This window comes from Monodon monoceros, unplaced genomic scaffold (assembly GCF_005190385.1).
Source record: "Monodon monoceros isolate NGI ecotype Baffin Bay Population unplaced genomic scaffold, NGI_Narwhal_1 Super_Scaffold_1, whole genome shotgun sequence".
NCBI classification, from domain to species: domain Eukaryota; kingdom Metazoa; phylum Chordata; class Mammalia; order Artiodactyla; family Monodontidae; genus Monodon; species Monodon monoceros.
The window spans coordinates 39,703,009-39,723,271 of NW_021703765.1; the positions used below are offsets into that span (position 1 = coordinate 39,703,009).

General features: G+C 37.7%; 1 protein-coding gene across 1 annotated transcript in view; it reads right to left on the bottom strand.

The window, feature by feature from the left end:
* Positions 1–20,263, bottom strand: part of ASXL3 (ASXL transcriptional regulator 3) — a 140,272-nt gene that overhangs the window by 58,042 nt on the left and 61,967 nt on the right. Inside the window, 1 exon segment of the mRNA XM_029230434.1 lies at positions 11,939–12,102. Coding sequence (XP_029086267.1) covers positions 11,939–12,102 — 164 coding nt within the window.

The window sequence follows — 20,263 nt, forward strand, 5'->3', positions numbered from 1 at the left end:
AGAGATTTGTTTCTCCCGAAGGCTCCACTCTTGCCTCTGGCCCTGACAACTCAGCTGGTTTTGCCTAAGGTAGTTTCTACAGTCCCTTTCAGTGACATCCCACAGGCAGCTCTCTATAGGCGGTCACTTGCACTTTGGACACCTCTCACCTCCGTCTAGTCTCACCTTCATCGCCTCCAGCAGAAACTCCTCCCAGTTTCTGGAATCTGGATGGCATTCTTCCCCCAGGTTCCAGGACTGATAAAGAAATATATTGATGGGAAAAAGCTAGTGTCATTTTAATGGGAATCTAGAAGCAGAGAAGCAAATTCAATACGCACTTATACTGCCACCTTAACCCAGAGGTTCAAATGTTATTAGACTGTTTACTTCCTGCCTATAATTGATTCTTTATTCCTTTACACTGGTCTTTAATAAATTTTACAAATGGAATCAAAATATTTTCTCAGGCAACTTTATTTTTTGAATAGGGTTTGATAACTACTATGAGTTCTAAAGGTGATTTAATAAGTGAAATCTGTTCTCTTCTTTCTACTCTCGAGCCTAGTTTAAGGGTAAGTCATTGCATGACACCTGTCCCTAATGGTCCACGGTGACCTTGGCATTACAATGCCCCTTATGAAAAGGAGAGGCACTGATATATAATCTGCCACGTGCATGACTCCCTTTCTCAAATTCTAGTCATTTGTATGATAAAGCAAGGTTAAAGTTCCTTATTCTCCATTCCTGTATAAACTGGTAGTTAAGAATTAAACATACATATATTACTAAATAATTTATATAACAAAAGGTGATTATGCAAACATTAGATGACAATAGTAAATATTTATTAATCTGATAAGCCAATGACTGGTGATCACACAGGGCCAAAGACACTCCCACAGGCCATGGGGTGGCCACTTAGTATTCAATAGAAAGGAGAAAAAAAGTGGTTTAATGCACAGAATGGGATGTTGTCCGGGTTAAATAAGTTTGTGCTGCTCAATTAACTACCTTATGCACAGGACAGAATAGGCTCCATTTGTTGGATTGCCTATTATGTGCAATTACTTGCACATCTGTAATTCAATCCAGTCTAAACATTATTTGATATACACTAAAGCAGACCCTGATAAACATAAGTTGATGTTAACTATCCAGTTAGCTAAGAAATGAATAATATCCAGATGAAATCACTTCCCTGCATGAGCATAAAGCTCAAATGGCGAGAATGGAAATACCAAGGCGTGGTCTGCAAGGATATCTTTGGTCATGTATGATTTACTATCACCAGTAAGTGACTTAGGCTGGAAGGAATATTGGATTTCCTAAGTACTTTAAGATATACTTTCAGAAGCAGGGAAAAAGCCAAAATGCCAGTTCCATTAAAATAATTACATCTCAGGTACGTGCTTACTTTTACCTAGAGGCTTAAGATACGAGTATTTTTTCACATCTTTAATAGTTTTGAATTTTTATCATCTGTTTGGTAAACTGACATTTCATTGTATATGCTATTTGTAGAATAAAATAATGGTATAATTTTAAAATCAACATATACAGTACATAGAGCAATCTCTAAGAGGAGCCTGAGTTATTGCAAACGTATGAGCTATTTCCATGGAAGAAAAAGATGGAAAGCCCTTTCCCATTTGTATTTATAAAGGCTGCGTGACTCTTTAAATATATACACTGATGCCAACAGAGCCATCAGAAATCAATAAATCACATTCTCATGTGCTGTAAAATGTCTGACACACACAATTCATTTTCCTGGTCTGAAATTCTCTGCAAAAGGGACTGTGTAAATGTTCCATTTTAGTTTAATGACATTCTCCACAGTTAAAATGATGTGCATTATTACCAGTGAGTTCAAGAACCCGAAGAGCACAAAGCTAGATAGGGTTTTAAAGAGACTACATAGTACATATCCTTCATAGTACATATCCTTCAGTGGCCTGTCATTTAACAGAGCACAGACACACAGATATGAATGCAGGACCAAATCAGGAGATTAGTAAGAATGGATTGAAATGCTGCAATTACCACTTGGACGGAAAAATAATAGGCATAATTTATTTAGAAGCAGCTGGGGGATGGTCCTATAAGTATTTGGAGAGACAGCCCCGATAGGCCGACGCCACCGAATGGAGAAAGAGATGAACATCACTTAAAAATGATACAGACAACAGAAATGACAACAACCTATTCATCAGTGACGTCCAACCTGAAAGTGTAACAAAAACCTAAATAACACTCCACCTGAGTTGACATTTATTCCACCAGCTGCCCTATATTTTAAAAAGGTCTCAAAATTGTTCTACGAAGACATCGCTTCTAAAGTACAAATTCTTAAAGAAAGAAGGGATCTGTCATGTATAATCTAGAAGGTTCTAAGAATTCTGCAAGCACATCTTGCAGAGAGCTAAGCAGAAAAGGCAACATCTGAAATAAACCCAAGCCCTGAATTTATTACGCCAGTATTCCTAGGTGGGGACTGAAGGAAGAACTAGCTACAATTCTGCCTGTTCACTGACACTGAGCAATGTTGCTCTGGCCTCTTGTTTCTTTGTATTTGGTCTCTGAACCAAAATGCTGTGGCCAAGGAGATGACACTTGACTCATGCGTTTACCCAAACCTGATCATATTCAAAGTGTGTTATTCTGAGACTCTTCATTCAAAATGTAGCTTTCTTCCTTTAATCCACATTTTCCTTTCCCTGAGACCTCCACTCACTCTAGCTCCTCTGACCTAGCTTTTCTTCCTACCCAGCCTGGACCCCACAGTCAACCACCCCAACAAGCATCTCACAAGTCCCCTACAACCTTTCAGCTCCTTCGTAAATCTCCAACACCCTGGCAAAATCCAACTCCTGGCACCAAGCTAAGTGTACCAATACTTAGCGCCGTGGGGTGGGAAACACAGAAGTGGACCAAGTGTGTCTGCTGGCGTCTGAGCTCAGATGGGGCCTCAGTGCTGTTCAGCAGCCACTTCTTCCCCAGGATGAATCCATAGTACAATCCATCAGGCTGCTTTCCAAAGCCTTTAACTCTTGTGAAACCCCTAATTCTCTAGCCTCCGAGAAGACAAATACACCACCACCCAGCTGAAAACCCCTCACTCTGCACCATACTCTTCACACTTAGTTATTTCTTCCCTCCTTCTTTCCTGCTTCTCTCCTCTCTGATCTCAGACATCAACACTTCTTCTTTTCTTAAACCAGCTTCTTTACCAACAGAGTCCATTCCTTTCCATCTCTTCTAAGACTTCCATCCATAAATCAAGTCCTCTCTCTTCTATCGTCAATTTCTTCTATCAACTGCTTCAATTTTTAGGACAAAAACATGTTTAAGCCCATCCTAGCTTTAAAAACATACCAATCTTTTGCTATTCTCAAATGCGTAATAAATACTTACTGCCCAAAAGGGGTATTCAATTCCTCCTTCCCCCTCAAATCCAATTACCAAATCATGATGATTTTATTTCTAAAATGCCTGTATTGGATAGAATTGCCCCCCCCGCACAAGTTCATAGGTTGAAGCCCTAACCATGTGACTATATTTGGAGACATGGCCTTCAAAGAGGTAATTAAGATTAAATGAGGTCGTATAGGTGGGCCCCAACCCAATATGAGGGGTGTCTATAAGAAGAGAATGGGACACTAGTGATGCAGGCATGCAGAAAAAAGGTCACGTGAGGACACACAGAGAAGGAGGCTGTCTAAAAGCCGAGTAGAGAGGCCTCAGGAGAATCGAAATATGCTAGCATCTTGAACTTGGCTTTGCAGCCTCCAGAACTGTGAGAAAACAAATTGCTGTTTCTAAGTCACCCAGTCTGTGGTATTTTGTTATGGTAGCCCTAGCAAACTAATACAATGTCTCATGAACGAGGCCTTTCCTTTTCACTCTTTGGCTTTGGCAAAAGTTCTTACGTTTATCAGATATGTTAAACTAGCTTTATAAGTGGCTTCCCAGGCTATATTCACTGACTAGGAAAACACTTACTGAGCACTTACTATATGCCAGGCACAGTGAATGGGAGAAACAGAGCCACTGTCCTGGGGCTGTTTATTTTCATGAGGAAAGACAAATGAACAAACACATAACCAAGTTAATCATAGACTATGACAAGTGCAGGAAAGGAAATAAATAGGTAACTAAGACAGAAAACATCCAGAGAGGCTACTTTAGATGGGAGGGGAGGAAAGAAGAGCCTTTATGAGGAGCTGACATTGAGACTTGGTGGAGAAGAACGAGCTGGCCTTGGCAAATGATGCTGAGAAAACATTCCTGGCAGAGCTGTGAGAAAGCACAGAGGCTGAGAGAGAACAGAGGCTGAGGTTTGAGGGGCAGGAAGGAAGATAGTGTGGCTACACCGCAGCCAGGTGGAGAATGGGGGAATCTCTCCTCTATTCCATGCTTCATTCCTCCAATAGAGCTCTTTTTCTATAATATAAACCTAATAATGTCATGCTCCAAATGTAAAATCTTGCTATGTTCTACATGGCCTTTTTTACAGGCTTGCTCCAGCCTACATTTCTAGCCTCAAGTTTCTCACCCTATACCCCAGTCATCTACAATTATGCGTGGACACACATCATATACTTCTCCGCCTCTCTCTCGGGTGCCAGGGAGCATCATGTAGGGAAAGAGCATCAACTTGGCACTAGACAAACCTGTGTTCAAATTCTGGCTCCCGCGTTTTTACTTGGAAGAAGTTAGGTTAAGTCCTTTTCTCTCCCTGATCCACAGTTTCCACATATGAGGTGGGGTTAATAATGCAGACGCTTTGGAGAGTTACTGTAAGCATTAGTGCTCATCTCTGTAGGAGGCCTAGCACTGTAGGTAATCAGTATTATTACTGACACATATGTTTCCTCTACTAGGAATGCCTGACACACTTCTTAACTTGGGAAACTTCCTCCATTGTTTTGGACCTAGTTCAGTAATACCTTCTCTTGAAACCTTCTCCAACTCCCACAGACAGAACATAATCACCTCCTCCGTGTCACCTTAACACAATGCATATACTAACACCATGGCATAGCTCTGGACCTACAGGTCTTCACCTCACGCCCACCCCCACTCTTCTCTAACCATTACTTCCCTCAAGGTAGGAAGTGGAACTTATTAATGTTTATATCATCAAGGCTTATCTGGCACATAATACATGTTAAATAAACACTGGTTGAATGAATGAACTATATACCCTAGTCCTCCCCCAAACCACCAGAGTCTGCTTACATCCACACCATTCTACTTCCTCAAAAGGTCTGTCATTCAGGAGCCCGGCAGGTACAGGTGGCTCATTCAAGTCATCATCATTCAAAGAAAGTAGATTAAAGTGACTATTTATAAAGGTGTGGGCAGGATGCAGCAAAACCACAGAGGACAGTGCATTACCAGAGCTAATGATGGGGGCTAGTATTTGACATGAACGGTAAGGGGAGAAGGGGGTGATTGGAATTTGGACAGAGAGAGCTGTGTGGCAAGGGCCTTCTGACAGAAGCTGGTCAGTGGATGTGGCCCGTGCTGACCACACAGGGCAGGTGAGGGGCTCAGCCTCACTTTTCTTCCTCCACCCAATCCCCTGTTGGGGCTTCCCAAGAGCTGAAACCTATTAGAATCCAGAAGGCCTTCTCCTCCCCCTCCCGAGGAATTCAGGCCTGAAGCTAAAATTTAACATAGGTCCCTGCATGAGGGGCTCACGATGGCTCAGAGTGGGATCACTGCGCCCAGCGGGGTGAGGTAGAGGGGAGGCCTGGGGAGGAGCTGCAGAGACAGAGCATGGTTTGGTGGTGGTGGGGCGCCTGTACAGGCCAGGCCTGATAAGCAGTGTCAAGCAGGGGTCAAGCAGGAAGTGGGGGGAAGGTGCCCAAGCAGGGTGGGTGGGTACGTGGGCCGTCATGGAAAGTCAGAGCCTCAAGGAGACCATCCCCATGGGGAGGTATGCTGGCCAACATGGAAGACTGGTTACCCACAAGGGGATTAATCGACTACTTAGATATATTAAGGATAATAGAAACTGAGTTTCTCACTGTCACTGTCAAACAGCTTTGGAAAGGGAGAAAACTAGAATGAACTATGGGGTATTAGATTAGCGTTGAAGGTATTAGTGTGAATTCATGGTTTACAAGATATAGAGGAACATATAGAAATAAATGCAGATAGAAATTGTGCTATGCTTATATATAGGCTCATACTCTTTCTTCTATAAGATGTCCCTTATCTCCAAGACACAGAAGGAGGTGTTCACACACACATACATGCACACACATGTATGGATGTATGCATTCCTATAAATACATACATATATTTCCTAGGTCTGTCATAGATCTGGGAGAAGCAACACCCCAATAGCAAAGAGCAAGTGTTTCGTGAGATATTGACTTCTAAATACCATCTTCCACTAAAGGGAACCACGGCTCCTTGGAGAAAGGATTCATTCCAGGGCTGAGACAGGGAAAGTACAAGATGAGACTGAAACAATTCCATGTATTTTAAAGTAATGAAATGCTCGAAGAGTGATGGAGACACGTCAGAAGACACAGGAGCCAGCTTGAACAGGCTCCTAGTGACCAAATGTGGACAACTGAGCATAATAACCTATTGAAAAACTAGGAAACAAGGAAACCATACAGATAGGAGTAAGTGGATAAATTGAGAGTCTCAAGAACAGGATATATCCTCACAAAATACTATTTAATTACAAAGAGGGAAGAAGTAACTTTACACTGAAGAAACTCGGCGGATACATTTTAATCAAATGACTGGGAGAAATCAAAATTGTGTGCTACCTCATAGGTGCAAGGAGAATATAGCATCATTTATCGTATTCCTCCCAATGGTACACAATCTGATTCTGATCACTAGGAAATATGACACAAACTAACATTAGCTTATAATCTTCAAAAGCGTCAAAATCATGAAAGTCAAGAGATGATTAAAGAACTCTTCTAGAATGAAGGAGACTAAAAAGATACAACAACTAAATAAAATGACAGATTCCATACTGAATCTTGTTGCTAAAAGTGACATTACTGGGACAGGTGGCTAAACTTGAATAGAGTCTAAGAATCACACAGTAAGAATGATCAATGCTAGCTTCCTGATCTTGATTGGCTGCACTGTGCTTATGCAAGAGGACGCCCTTGTTTGTAGAAAAAAACAGGCTTAAAGTCATAATATACTGGGGGCGGGGGGTGGGATGCATAATGAGACTTGAAACTTCTTCTCTAATATATATTTACATTTTGTGAAAGTTTATGATTATTTCAAAATTCAAAAAAACAAAAAAAGGAAGGAAGACAGAGGCATCCTTTCTCTTGATGCAGTAGTCCATACGTGGATTAGTCTCCATATACAGCCTCCTGGAGCAAAGCAGAGTAAAGAAGGTGGAGGGTGGATCTAAAGGAACAAAGAAAACATGTCCCACTTACTCCCCAGTGACTTCCTAATGTCCATCTGAGACACTTGCCTGTACATAACCTCCCCATTGAGGATCTCTCATGGATTTGCTATTTTCTATCTATTCCCTGGCTCCTCCCATACCCTTTCTAATACTTTCTTACAAATATATGTATTCCTTTGGGATGGCCATGATATCTCACAGTCTTATCAAATCCCATAGCTTACAGTATAATCTATGTAAATTTTAATCACTAATTCCATCTTCTCCAGTCACAAAACCTGAATATATATAGCCATCTTTGGACATTTCATATAGTTTATAGAAGCATCTCAACCCAACGTGTTAAAAACCAAACTCAAGGGCTTCCCTGGTGGTGCAGTGGTTGAGAGTCCGCCTGCCGATGCAGGGGACACGGGTTCGTGCCCCGGTCCGGGAAGATCCCACATGCCGCAGAGCGGCTAGGCCCGTGAGCCATGGCCGCTGAGCCTGCGTGTCCGGAGCCTGTGCTCCACAACGGGAGAGGCCACAACAGTGAGAGGCCCGCGTACCGCAAAAAAAAAAAACAAATCAACACCTACCCTACTACAGTGGACATGATAGTTGACTTCTCCCCCACACTCCATTGCACAGCCTCTAATAGAACTTACTAAAAACCAGATTTCTAAACTTTTCCTGACATCTCCACAGTGCACCATTCTACTTCAGGAGTTGGTGACCACTCTAAAATTCAGGAGTAGGCCTGGCTGCTTTAAACCAATTTGCATATTCCACTTCCTCAGCTAGAGTCATTGTTTAAGAAGTAGTCACTGTGATCTATTGATACATAGTATCATTCATGTGACTCAGGTTTATCTTTGAAATACTGGGACAGAAGTATTTTCCCCATGAATGTGAACTAATAGGCAAATACCCATTTTTTGATTCAGGTAGCCATCCTACTACAAAGGGATTCAGGTTTAGAAGAGTGCCAACAAGGGATAGATTTTTTTAAATGAATTCATTAAACACAGTTAAATGGGTCCTTGATAATAACTGAATTCCAGGACCAGCAACCAGAAGCCCACTCTAACCTCCATCTTATAATTACCTGAGCCAATAAATCCCCTTTATATTTAAGTCAGTTTGAGTTCAGTTTTCTGTTACTTGCAGTATAATGTGTGGAAAGCAAACTTAAATATAAAACTAGTTGTGACAATGTTATAAAACAACTAGAAGTATGTAAAAAAAAGTAATCTAAGATAAACAGACCTCTAGAAAAAGAAAGAAAAGTACAAATATAGAAAAAAAAATACAGGTTGGCTTAATGATAGTTGGCACTGGCGAGGTAAATGGGAAACCTAGCTTCCGTTATTTTAAAGATGTAATAATGAAATAAGCCTTGGCTTCATTTGGCCCAGAATAGGACAGCCTGTAGGACTGCTTCAGGAGAGAAATCAGGCAGAAACCTGGGGTAGTCAAAGGAGGGAAACGAAAAAACTGGGAATTTCAAATTTTGTAAAAACACGTGAAAACAAGCTTTTGTACAAGTGAATGCTGGGAATTCAGTCCTTTCTTTTCTTTTCCAAGGCCAATGTCTAAGGTCAGACTCTTATCTCTTATTTCAACTACTGTGACTGTCTCTTGCCCAGTCTCCCTGGGTCTTATCTTTGTGCCTCCCCAATACATTTTTTTTACAGAGCTACTGGCTCCTAAGAGAAAATAATGACAATATGTTATTTATCCTTTGGATCTTCTTCTCCTGCCCTATGTCCAGGCACTAAAATATTTATTTAACTTATTTTATGTATGCTGTGTCTCATTTGAGAAATCTCTGATGGTGCCCACTGGTTTCCGAAAAAGTTAAAAGAGCTTAATCTGCAACCAGGGTCATCGAGGTTTAGACCATATTACCCTTTAGCACAGCATCCTACCACACACACAGCAAGTCTGGGTAAATGACAAGCTCTCCCTCTGTAAAATTCACTTTCCCTCGGCTCTACTTACAAAACACCTATTAGTCCTTCAAGGTTCAAGTGAAGTATCTGTTCCACCATAAAATCTTCTCCAATAGTACTTTCAGATTAAAGTTCTTCATCCTTCGTGCCTTCTGAAGACTTTATATTTCTATTTGACATTTATGTTACACTGCCTGGTCTTATGCTAAATTTGGTATAGATCTATCCAGTTATCAGACTTCTTTCCTAGTAAAGAGGAAACTGTATTTCAGCATGAGGTTGTCTTTCTCCTCCGTCTGCTATTCCTCTGGAAGATTCATTCCTGAAGCCTCTGTAGTTAGCACAGTATATGCAGCACATAATACATGCTCAGTAAGTATTTCTTGAATAAATGATTTCCCAATGGACTACATGTTCTTTGAGAACAGGTATTGTGCCTTATTCATTTATATTTCTCACAGTGACTGGAAAAAACTGAGTAACAGAAACTGCTACAGGTTGAATTCAATATTAGGCTTATTGACACTGCCTCCTGGGTTCCTGAAATATTTGGCTAATCCAAGGACAATTTGTCATTTCTTCTTTCCAAAAAGACTGGAGTACTTTATATATGCCAAATCTTATTCCAGGATCTGGAGGTACAACTGTAAACAAGACAAACCACACGTATGTTGAAGTGCAGGCAATAGTCACGTAGCTAATAAATCCACCTCCCCCTGCCAAAAAAATAAAGTTTTTCTAAACACCTGAACTCAATCCTCAGTCACACCAGCTTGAAACCCAGGAATGATCAGGGGCTTCTCCCTATACCTTGCTTCAAGTGTTATTTGACAAAATGTAAAATTGCCACCACTGGATGATGGTGCTAACGATGATGGTGGTGATGAGGAAGGTGACTGCACGGTCCTACTCCTCTTCAAGTTCAAGGCTATTCTCCAAATTCAAGCCCTCATTCTGCCTTTTGGAATAACTAAAATTGCTTTCTAACAACACTTTCATGCTTCCCATCTCTAACATTCCCTTTTCAGTATTGCCAGGATAATTTTCTTAAAAAGCAGTGATCTTATTACATTATAGCTCTGTTCAAAAGCCCTCAGTGTCTTTGCACTGCAAACACAGCGTGAACACTGTTTAGACTCCTTAGTGTCACACTCAAGGCATCTTCCAAAATTGACTTCTAATTTGTCTTTCCAGACTCATTTGCATTGTTGTTCCTATAATCCAGATTCCCACAAAATCAGCTTTTGATTTGGTATCTTTGAATCTTTCACATAAAATACATCTCCATCTATTTTATTCAAATTCTGCCTATACCTCTAGGCCCAATTCAAGGATCTTGTATTTGTCTCTGATTTTTTCCCTTCTACATATAAAAGCTCAGTTTACTTTGTGCTCTCCCCGCTAAGCTTACCTCATACCTCATTCTACCTCATATTTTCATTGTTCAGGAATATAGCTCCTGTATCCAACTAGAGTGTATTTAATCATTGATTCAATAAACATGCAATAGGCACTTACTAATAGATATTTCCATTATTCCAAAGCACCAAACATGTATTATATTCATAGTAAATACTGAACAAATTTTCAAACAAAAATGTACTCAAAATCAAAATAGTATTTCTCTAAATATGAACAATAATCTCCACCAAAGAGATACATAAGAATGATAGAAGACAGCAGCTTATCAAATTTTAAGTATGTATGAAAGGGTGGGTAAGTTAGGAGAAAACAGAATCAAATAAAAAGCTAAGAAAATTTATTCAAAATAATGTGGAAATATTGAATCAATCTTGCCCATTTCAATTTATGGATGTACCTATCATTTTGAGATACAAATTCATAAACACATGCACATTATGTCCATCAACTGGAAACTATATACAGTGTTAAAATTTATTGAAATGAGAATCACAAGGAAATGTAACAGTTTTGTGAAATTTAATAAAAGTTTATGCGATGAAATATTTTTTTTTCTTTTCAAAGGAATCAGCTTTAGAAGATGATTGATGCCTGCTATTATGAGTCTACATTTGTATTTCCTTATTTTAGAGGCTTTTAAAAAATACAAAAATACACTTAAAGCACTTTTAGTTATACTAAAAAAAAAGATAAAAGGTGATTATTTATAGGCAATCATAGTCACGATGATAGACTCTCAGAAGCCAAATCCAAACATAAATTTTAAATGGTTTTTGGAAAGAATTGAGAATGAAAATATTTACATAATTTCTTAGAAACCCTGGCTTTTTATTGCTGCACTTCAATATTCCCTCGGGGCAAAGGGGAAGCTACTTCAAAGATTTATTTGATACTGGAACGTTTGATTTCTTTGTTTTTCCTTCCCAGTGTAGGTAGGTCTGTTGTTTTCACTCTATGGCAATGTGCTGTATTTAAAATTTTGAATTTGCTCACTAGTGATAATGAAAAATGAGTCTGTTTAGGCAGATTAAGCAAACACACCAATGCTAGCATTTAAGTATATAAATTACATAAATATACTAGATTATTAGAAAACTATCCATCCATGTATCAGTCATCTTCGATAACAGACCTGCCAGTTCATAATAATATAACTGGTGACTAATACCAAATGTCTGAAACTTCTACTTACCTGCCTATCCACTTCTGGGAGCAAAAGCAGGAGGTATTGTTGAAAATGCTGAGGTAAGGAAGCAAACGTATGTTTATTTATTAATGCCCTCAAGTTAGTGTTGACAAGAATAGATCCCGGGGTTTCTATGTCAATATCCTCAGCTTTGGTCCATTTCAAGTGTCCTGTGATAAATAAGCAAGAGGTATGAATTCACTATAGATTGGGAAAAACATACACCTGTACACACACATATGCACACTGACTATATATATATATATATATATATATATTATATATATATATTTGATAATGTATTTAATTCTATCTCTTTTAAGAATGATATTTCAGAATGAAATCTCCAAAGTTTCTTTGGGTTTCTATCTTGCCTTAGTTGTCTTTAATTTTCATAAGGTCTACTTCACTCAATACCATCTGTATTTTTAACTCAAAGTAGCACCAGGTCTAGATAAAGAAGTATTTTAATTACGGTCTTGCAATTAATCAGAATCCTCAAAAACTTTAGAAGCATAAATGGTAACAACTACAGTTTTTGTAGATTCTATAAGACCTAGGATCAATGATAACAATAAGACTGCTGTTAATGTTAATAGAGATAATGAAAGCATTATAGCTGATAGCTGTGTGCTCCCCAAGTGTCATGCACAGCACTAAGCACTGGAGTATTTCAGAAGATTCCTATTCAGGGTAATTTAAGGGTAATACTTTAAAACAGCAATCCTTTATAAAAATATTAGCTGTGAGGCCTGAAATGCCAGTATGCTTTGTAGGATAATTCTACAACTCAGGTACAATGACCTCCAACAGACAGCTGTATATAGAGCCCACAATTCGAAATTACGACACACAAGGGAACAATCCACCATAAGGGACAGTCAGCTTATGCATCAAATGGAAGAATTACCACTCTCAGTTGCTTGGGTTAAGAGAATCACTTGAATGTGATTTTAATAGAGTGTGATTTAAATCAAGGGTCAGCAAATTATTGCCCATGAACTATATCCAGTCCAGTGGCTGCTGGTAAATAAACTTTTACTGGAACACAGACATGCCCAATTGTTTAGCTACTGTCTAGATGTGCCTTCGCACTACAATGCTGAGTTGAATAGCTGTGACAGAAATCACATGACTCGCAAAGCCTACAGCATTTACTCTCTGGCCCCTAACAGAAAAACTTGCTGTCCCTTGTTTTAAACAATAGAAGCAAAAAAGAAAATAAACTCATTATGCAAAAACAGGACACTGTAATTTTAAAAATAGGCAGATTTGAAACAGAAACAGATAGAACTTCTAGAAATGAAAATTTAGTTTAAAATTTTTAAAAAATATTCCATGGATACAATGAAATAGCTATTGAATAAATACAGAGTTGATGAAAATATCTAGAATGCAGCATTAAAAATGATGAGTCAAAAAAGCAGGAGAGAGAAAAAATAAAGGGAATGGAATAAGCAGTCAGGATGCACATTTATAGGAGTTTGAGAATGAAAAAACACAGCAAATGGCAGAGAGGCAATATTTGAAGAGCTAATGTCTGAAAGTTTTAGAACTGAAAAAAATGATAAGAGTCCTCAGATAAAGCAACATACCAAATCTCAAAAAGGATAAATACCCATTCCTCCATCCGATGTGTTGAAATAGCAAAACATCAAAAATAAAAAGAATACCTTAAAACAGTTTTGAACAAAAATAGATTACCTCCAAAGGGATCACAATAAGACACACAGGAACCTTATCGTCAATAAATTACAGGTGACAATGAAATATCTTCAAAGGGCCAAAAGAAAAGAAGCATTGATCTAGAATTTCGTTAATAATAAAGTCCCTTTAAATGGCAATGATATTAACGATATTAGAATATTTTCAGTAACCAAAATGGAAACTATCCCTTAGAGAATCTTGCTGAAAAAGTACTAGTGGATGTTCTTAACAAATAAAGAAATTAACTGAAAGAATGAATGAGTGGGCTGCAGAAGCAATGACAAACTAAAAGATTCACAGACATGAGTAACTCCAAATAAACATTAACAGTGAAAAATAATACTAACAACTAATGAGAATTAAAACAAAATGGAAAAAAACCCAAAAAACCAGGAGACAGCAATTGCATGAGAGATGGGAAGGTGTGATCGAAATGAGAACACCGTATAACCCTGGCACTGTTTGGAAACAGGAGAGATACTGTTTGTCAAAACTCTATAGGTAGTGTTCTTCTTTGTTTCTTGTAAGAGTCTTTATTTTAAAGTTTATTTTGTCTGATATGAGAATTGCTACTCCAGCTGATTTCCATTTGCATGCAAGGGATCAATCCAAGAAGAAGATTTAACAATTGTAGATATTTATGCACCCAACATAGGAGCACCTCAATACATAAGGCAAATGCTAACAGCCATAAAAGGAGAAATCGACAGGAACACAATCATAGTAGGGGACTTTAACACCCCACTTTCACCAATGGACAGATCATCCAAAATGAAAATAAATAAGGAAACACAAGCTTTAAATGATGCATTAAACAAGATGGAGTTAATTGATATTTATAGGACATTCCATCCAAAAACTCTGTAGGTAGTCAATGGGAGAAATGGAAAGGACTTATAACTTCCAAATAAATTCATGGAAGGAAAACTCAATCACATGAAGGCATAAAAGGAGAAAAAGATTTTTGATTAAGTCCCCAGCACAGTAAAAAAATACAAATGGATTTCATATTAGATTTTAAAAGTAACACAATTTGATTATATACTGCTTTACAAGAGATATACTTAAAATAAAAATCACATGGAACAGAAGAAAATGAGGAGATAAACTAAGACATACCAGGCAGACATTCAAAACAACAAAAAAAGCAATCCTACAATATTAACATCAAAGATAAACAAAGGTAAAAAAAAAAAAAACATTATTGGGGATAAGAAAGTAATTCCTTGAGTATAAAAGGAATAAGTCACTGGAAAGATACAATGACCTAGAGCCTGCATCCATTTCAACAGCATAGCATTCAAAATTTAAAATTGAGAGAATTAAAAAGAGAAATAGGCACTACATAATGCCAGCGGAACATCTGAACATATTTTACCAGACACTGAGATAACAAGCAAAAAACTTGTCTTATGAATACCAAGGACTTTAAAAACTCAATAATCGATCTTAAGCCAATGAATTTAACATAGGACACTGCACTGAGCCCTTAAGAGAAAGCAACTGTTTGGTTAGCACTCAGGAAACAGTTAAGAAAACAAAAAAACAACAAAAAACCCCAAAAGCTGACCACTGAGTCTCAACAATACTGAAGAATAATATAAAACCTCATCTCTCTATCCACAAAGAAGTAAAATTAGATATCAATAACAGAAACATAGCAACTCTCCAATCTTCCCACACTCATTATATATTTGGACATTTGGAAGTACACTTCTAAGTACCTCACAAGTTAAAGAAATGTTTTGTAGTGGAAATTACAAAATATTTACATTCTAAATGATAATGCCAAAATTTGTAAAATGCAGCTGAATTTGTTTTAAAAATACATTGTATATATTCGAGAGTAGAAAAAATATTGAAAATTCACGAGTTAAGTGTGCAAATCAAGAAGTTAATGAATGAACTATAGAATAAAAACCAGAGAAAGAAGAAAGGAGAAAGATTGTAAAGAATAAGAGTACACATTCATGAAACAGAAAAGAACAATGAAGAGCATCAAGAACAGAAAAAGGATTTTTTTTAAGACTAATAAAATAGGTATAAATCTAGTGAGAGATGGCATAAACAAACATGAATAGGAATGAAAGGTAGGCACATAATTTGAGATACAGTATAGATATACAAGGCAAATAAAATTATAATTAAAATTTGATTTTAAATAGTAAAATATGCATAAAAATCATACTACTGTGACTTTAGCCAATATCTTTGGAGACATAAAGTATTTCAAGTTTGCAAATTTTCAAATTATATTAAAAATAGCAAACCTCAATAAATTTGTGAAAACTTTTGTAAACTAAATAGACAACCCCTCCCTCCCCACATACATGCACAGCACACATTACAAATAGCTCTAAAGACGAATTTTACCAATACATCAAGGAACTCTCCCACCACTTATTTTATACTTATTCCAGTGAATACGTAAAGAAAGCTCTTCAGTTCACTTTATGAAGTTAATATAACTTTTATTCCAAAATAAGGACGAACAAAGACAATATGAGAGAAAATCTGTTCGCCAATCTCACTTATAAACACAAAAAGCACAAAAATTTTATCTATTTTTTTTGCCCGACAAACTCCTAACATTTGTTAGGAATGAAGTCAAGGTGACAGGTATATAGATGTATGTTTTATTAGCATCTGTATTTTTCTATATGCTTCAAGTATTTCACAGGGAGATAAAATAGACTACAAGAAGAGAAGAATTAGGAAGAAGCTTATTTTCTCAGCAGAGAAGGCAAAGGCAAAACCTAGAGACAGAAATGTTGAAAATACAGGAAAGGAATTTGCTTAATGCTTACGTATGGCCGAAATACTCTCCATATTAGGGAGTTGAGGTCATTTACCAAGAGTAACTTTGGGAAGGAGTATTGGGGAAATGAGAAAATCATAAAATTTTAGAAACATGTATTATGGACAATGTGAGAAGTAGAACTTATGCTGTTGGTTACTATTTGGTATGGTTCAAAATATTTAAGGGTATCAGGGGGAAAAAAAGACTATGTGCCTCTCTAAATGTTTTATGACAAAGTCAAAAGAAGATCTATTTCAAAGATGTCCATCTAAGCAAAATTATGTTTTATAATTTTGGAACAAAGACAGAGCAGATGAACTTACTGCTAAATTTGTTGCCACACAGGATGTTTAATTCCATTTTAATTATCCTTATATACTTACTCTTAATTGGCTTAAGAACAAGCTCATTATATCTGATTGTCTTATCTCATTAAAGCTGGTACCTCATCTCCCTACACTAAGCAGAGGAAGAAAAGAGGTAGTCATTTTAGTGTCTAATTCCTGGACACTAGAGAGTATAAAGTAGCTGAGGTCCGGAGAAGCAAAGGAGCAACAATTGCCTAATTGCGACAATAAGTGTCTGTGCTATAGAAGATGACACTTTGTAGTCATAATAAAAATCATGGGAAAGTGTCTGATGAGGACCAGGGAAATTATTATTTTCACCAAAGGGAGTCGAAGAGCACCAATCTGAATAAAGGCTGCAGACTTTGGAGACCTTGCTGGCTTAAAGCCTCCTGTTTCCCGGAAGGGAAGCCACACAGTGTTGGTGCATAAAATGTGCACACAAGATGCACTCACATACACTCACACAGAGGGAAGGAGCCCATGAAAGAGGCAGACCAAGGCCTTTGGTTGCAAGAGGAACGGCCCAAAGAAATACAGAAAGAGTTCAAAACGAGAGTTCTTCGTTGTCTCAAAGAAATTAGAGACGAATGGATACTGAAAGAGCTCAGAGAAGAAAAATAGGCTTTCAAAGAGTAGAGTCTAAGGAAAAACAATTATCAGAGGGCAAAATCTAATCATCTACGACATAAATCCAAGTGCCCTTTACAAATGAAGAAATTGTGTAAACAGTCTGCCGGGGAGCACTGAATCCATTACCATATAGTACCAGGGAGTTAGTGAACTATGGGGATTATGGTAAAAAAAAAATAGATTATTAAATGTTAACAACCTTGATGTTTAAAAAATAATATAACAAAAACATGGAGTTAAGAGGGACTGTAGGTATAATTATCTCCCTATCCTTTATAATATATTGTCCAAAGCTTGAGTAGTTAAAAAGATCATCACTCCTATTTCAGCTTTTCATACTTTTAGTATCTTTGGAGAGAACTTTTAGATATGAATATATCTCGTAGCGATGCTTAGCAATTTTGTTTTTGGTTTTACTTCCATTCTTTTTTATTATTCAGGCTAAACTTAATTTAGTACTTTTAATTAAAATGATATAATTCCATTTTTCTAAGATGACCCCTGACTATGGCTACACATTAGGAGATGTCAAATAATATTTATAAAACACTGCGGGAAGTTATTTTTTGGATATATATTTTTTTTTGCGGTACGCGGGCCTCTCATTGTTGTGGCCTCTCCCGTTGTGGAGCACAGGCTCCGGACGTGCAGGCTTAGCGGCCATGGCTCACGGGCCCAGCCGCTCCGCGGCATGTGGGATCTTCCCGGACCGGGGCACGAACCCGTGTCCCCTGCATCGGCAGGTGGACTCTCAACCACTGCGCCACCAGGGAAGCCTGGGGTAAGTTATTTTTGATGATAGTATTTAGGGTTACTCTTCAAATTTATTTTCCTGCATTAATTTATTTCAAAAGTATGTAACATTTTATGAAACCAGCAAAGTTGTAATTCTTCACTACAAAAAGATTAAACCAAATAAAATATATTGGAATGAATCCCAGAAGTTGAGCTCAGCAAGGACATTTATTAAAAACCCCTCAGAGATATCCATTAGAAGCTTGGATCTGTTTAGTAAGTAATTTTTAAACTCCTACTGTGTGATTGGGTAGGAAGAAGCATAATTAAAAACTGGTGTAAGTCAATGAGCCCTAATTCAAGGAACTTACGTTTTAGTTTGATTCTAAAACGCTGCACAGAACAGAGAATCCTTTACTCTGTAAGATTCCTAAGGTCACAGGACATCAGAAACATTACTTTCTAGAAGACACATGGGATTCTATCCGGAGATGGTCCCCTTAAGGTCCTTTCTTTCCTTTTGCATGTTTTCACTTTCCATTGTATGGTGCTGGGCATATATTGGAGGCTTAGTAAGTACTACCAACTTCATTTGCACAAAATAAGCCATTGTACTCAGCTGCTTGTTGGGTTGCTCAGTCAGTCAGCGATCCTTCCTAGTAATCACCTTCAGGTTACTTTTGACCTTAAATCCCACCTTCTTCCTCTGATTTTACAGGATCAGCCAGGAAATGTTTTAGTTGCTAGCTCTCCTTCTATGTGTAACTAGTGTACCTGCATCTTAACACCCATGGCAGGCTCATCATGTCATAGATGCTATGCCACTCCTCAGTGGTGCCCACAGGTCTACAACATAGGCTGGGTGATTACAGACATTCAGAACATATTCTGAAATAATGGTTTGGACTTTGGAGCTAGCTGTGCCTTGGCTTGTAATAGCTGTGTCATTATGGACAACCCTCTTAACCCTCTGGGCCTCCGTTTCCTCAGCTGTAAAATAAAAATAATTCAACTGTACATAATTGAAGTAAATGAGATAATATGTCAAAGTACCAAGACCACTGCATTAAATACGGGTAGTTTTCCACTCCTTCATTAAAGTAGCTTCATTATTTCTACTACTTAGTAGTCTAAAAAGAAAAAAGCAGGTTAAAAAGGACATGGTGTTCTCCTTTATCGCCTTTTAAATTTGCTAACAAATTAGCTGAAAACCCTTTACTGTATGATTGTTAACCTTTACTGTATGATTGTTAACATGTAAGATGTTAAGCGGCATGCAGGATTCCTAGGTTACAACAATTAGAACAAGAGATCCTGATTGAAGACCTGAGCACCTGACAGGATCCTGACAAGAGTACAAGGCTTGTTGAACCCCAGCCCTGAAGGCAGCTAAGTAAAGAAATGAAGAGGTCCCCATGCCTTGAATTTTCTTAAACCCATGATATGGCATTGACTTTCCTGAGGTTGGTAGCAGACTGTTTTTAACTGAAGGTCACTGACTTTTAAATTACTTAGGGTAACATAACATGATATTTGTGGGGGGGGGTTCTTTTTTTAGTACATTCTTTACATATCACTCTCCCATTACAGTTTCCAGCTTCAGAAGCTACTCAAAGTACTTAATTTAGAAAACTCAAAAAGACTAGGAAAAAACATGTCAGTATATATGTAGGTGTTTATAAACTAACACATATGTTTTGGGCTAGACAATAACTATAAAATGATTTAGCCTTGGAAACAATGAAAAAGATAATTATGCTGTGTTTAAAGAATTTAAAACAAACATAAATTCTGCTTTCCCAAAGATCTCTTACACAAGGCTATCTAAACCCCATTCAAAGACTTTACTGAAAATATGCTCCCAGAATTTAACAAAATCCTGGTATATAGTAGGCACTCAATAAATCTTTACTCAATAAATAAATAAATGGGTTAAAATCTTGCTTGAATTTTACAAACAGATAAACTCTGCAAATAAGAATTACCCTAAGTTGCCAAGAAAGTAAGTGGCAGAACCAATAATAAAGTTCAGGTCAATAAATCTGTACTTTCTACCCATCATTTTACAAAATGTTACAATGATCTAGGTCATTATCATTACCCTAACTC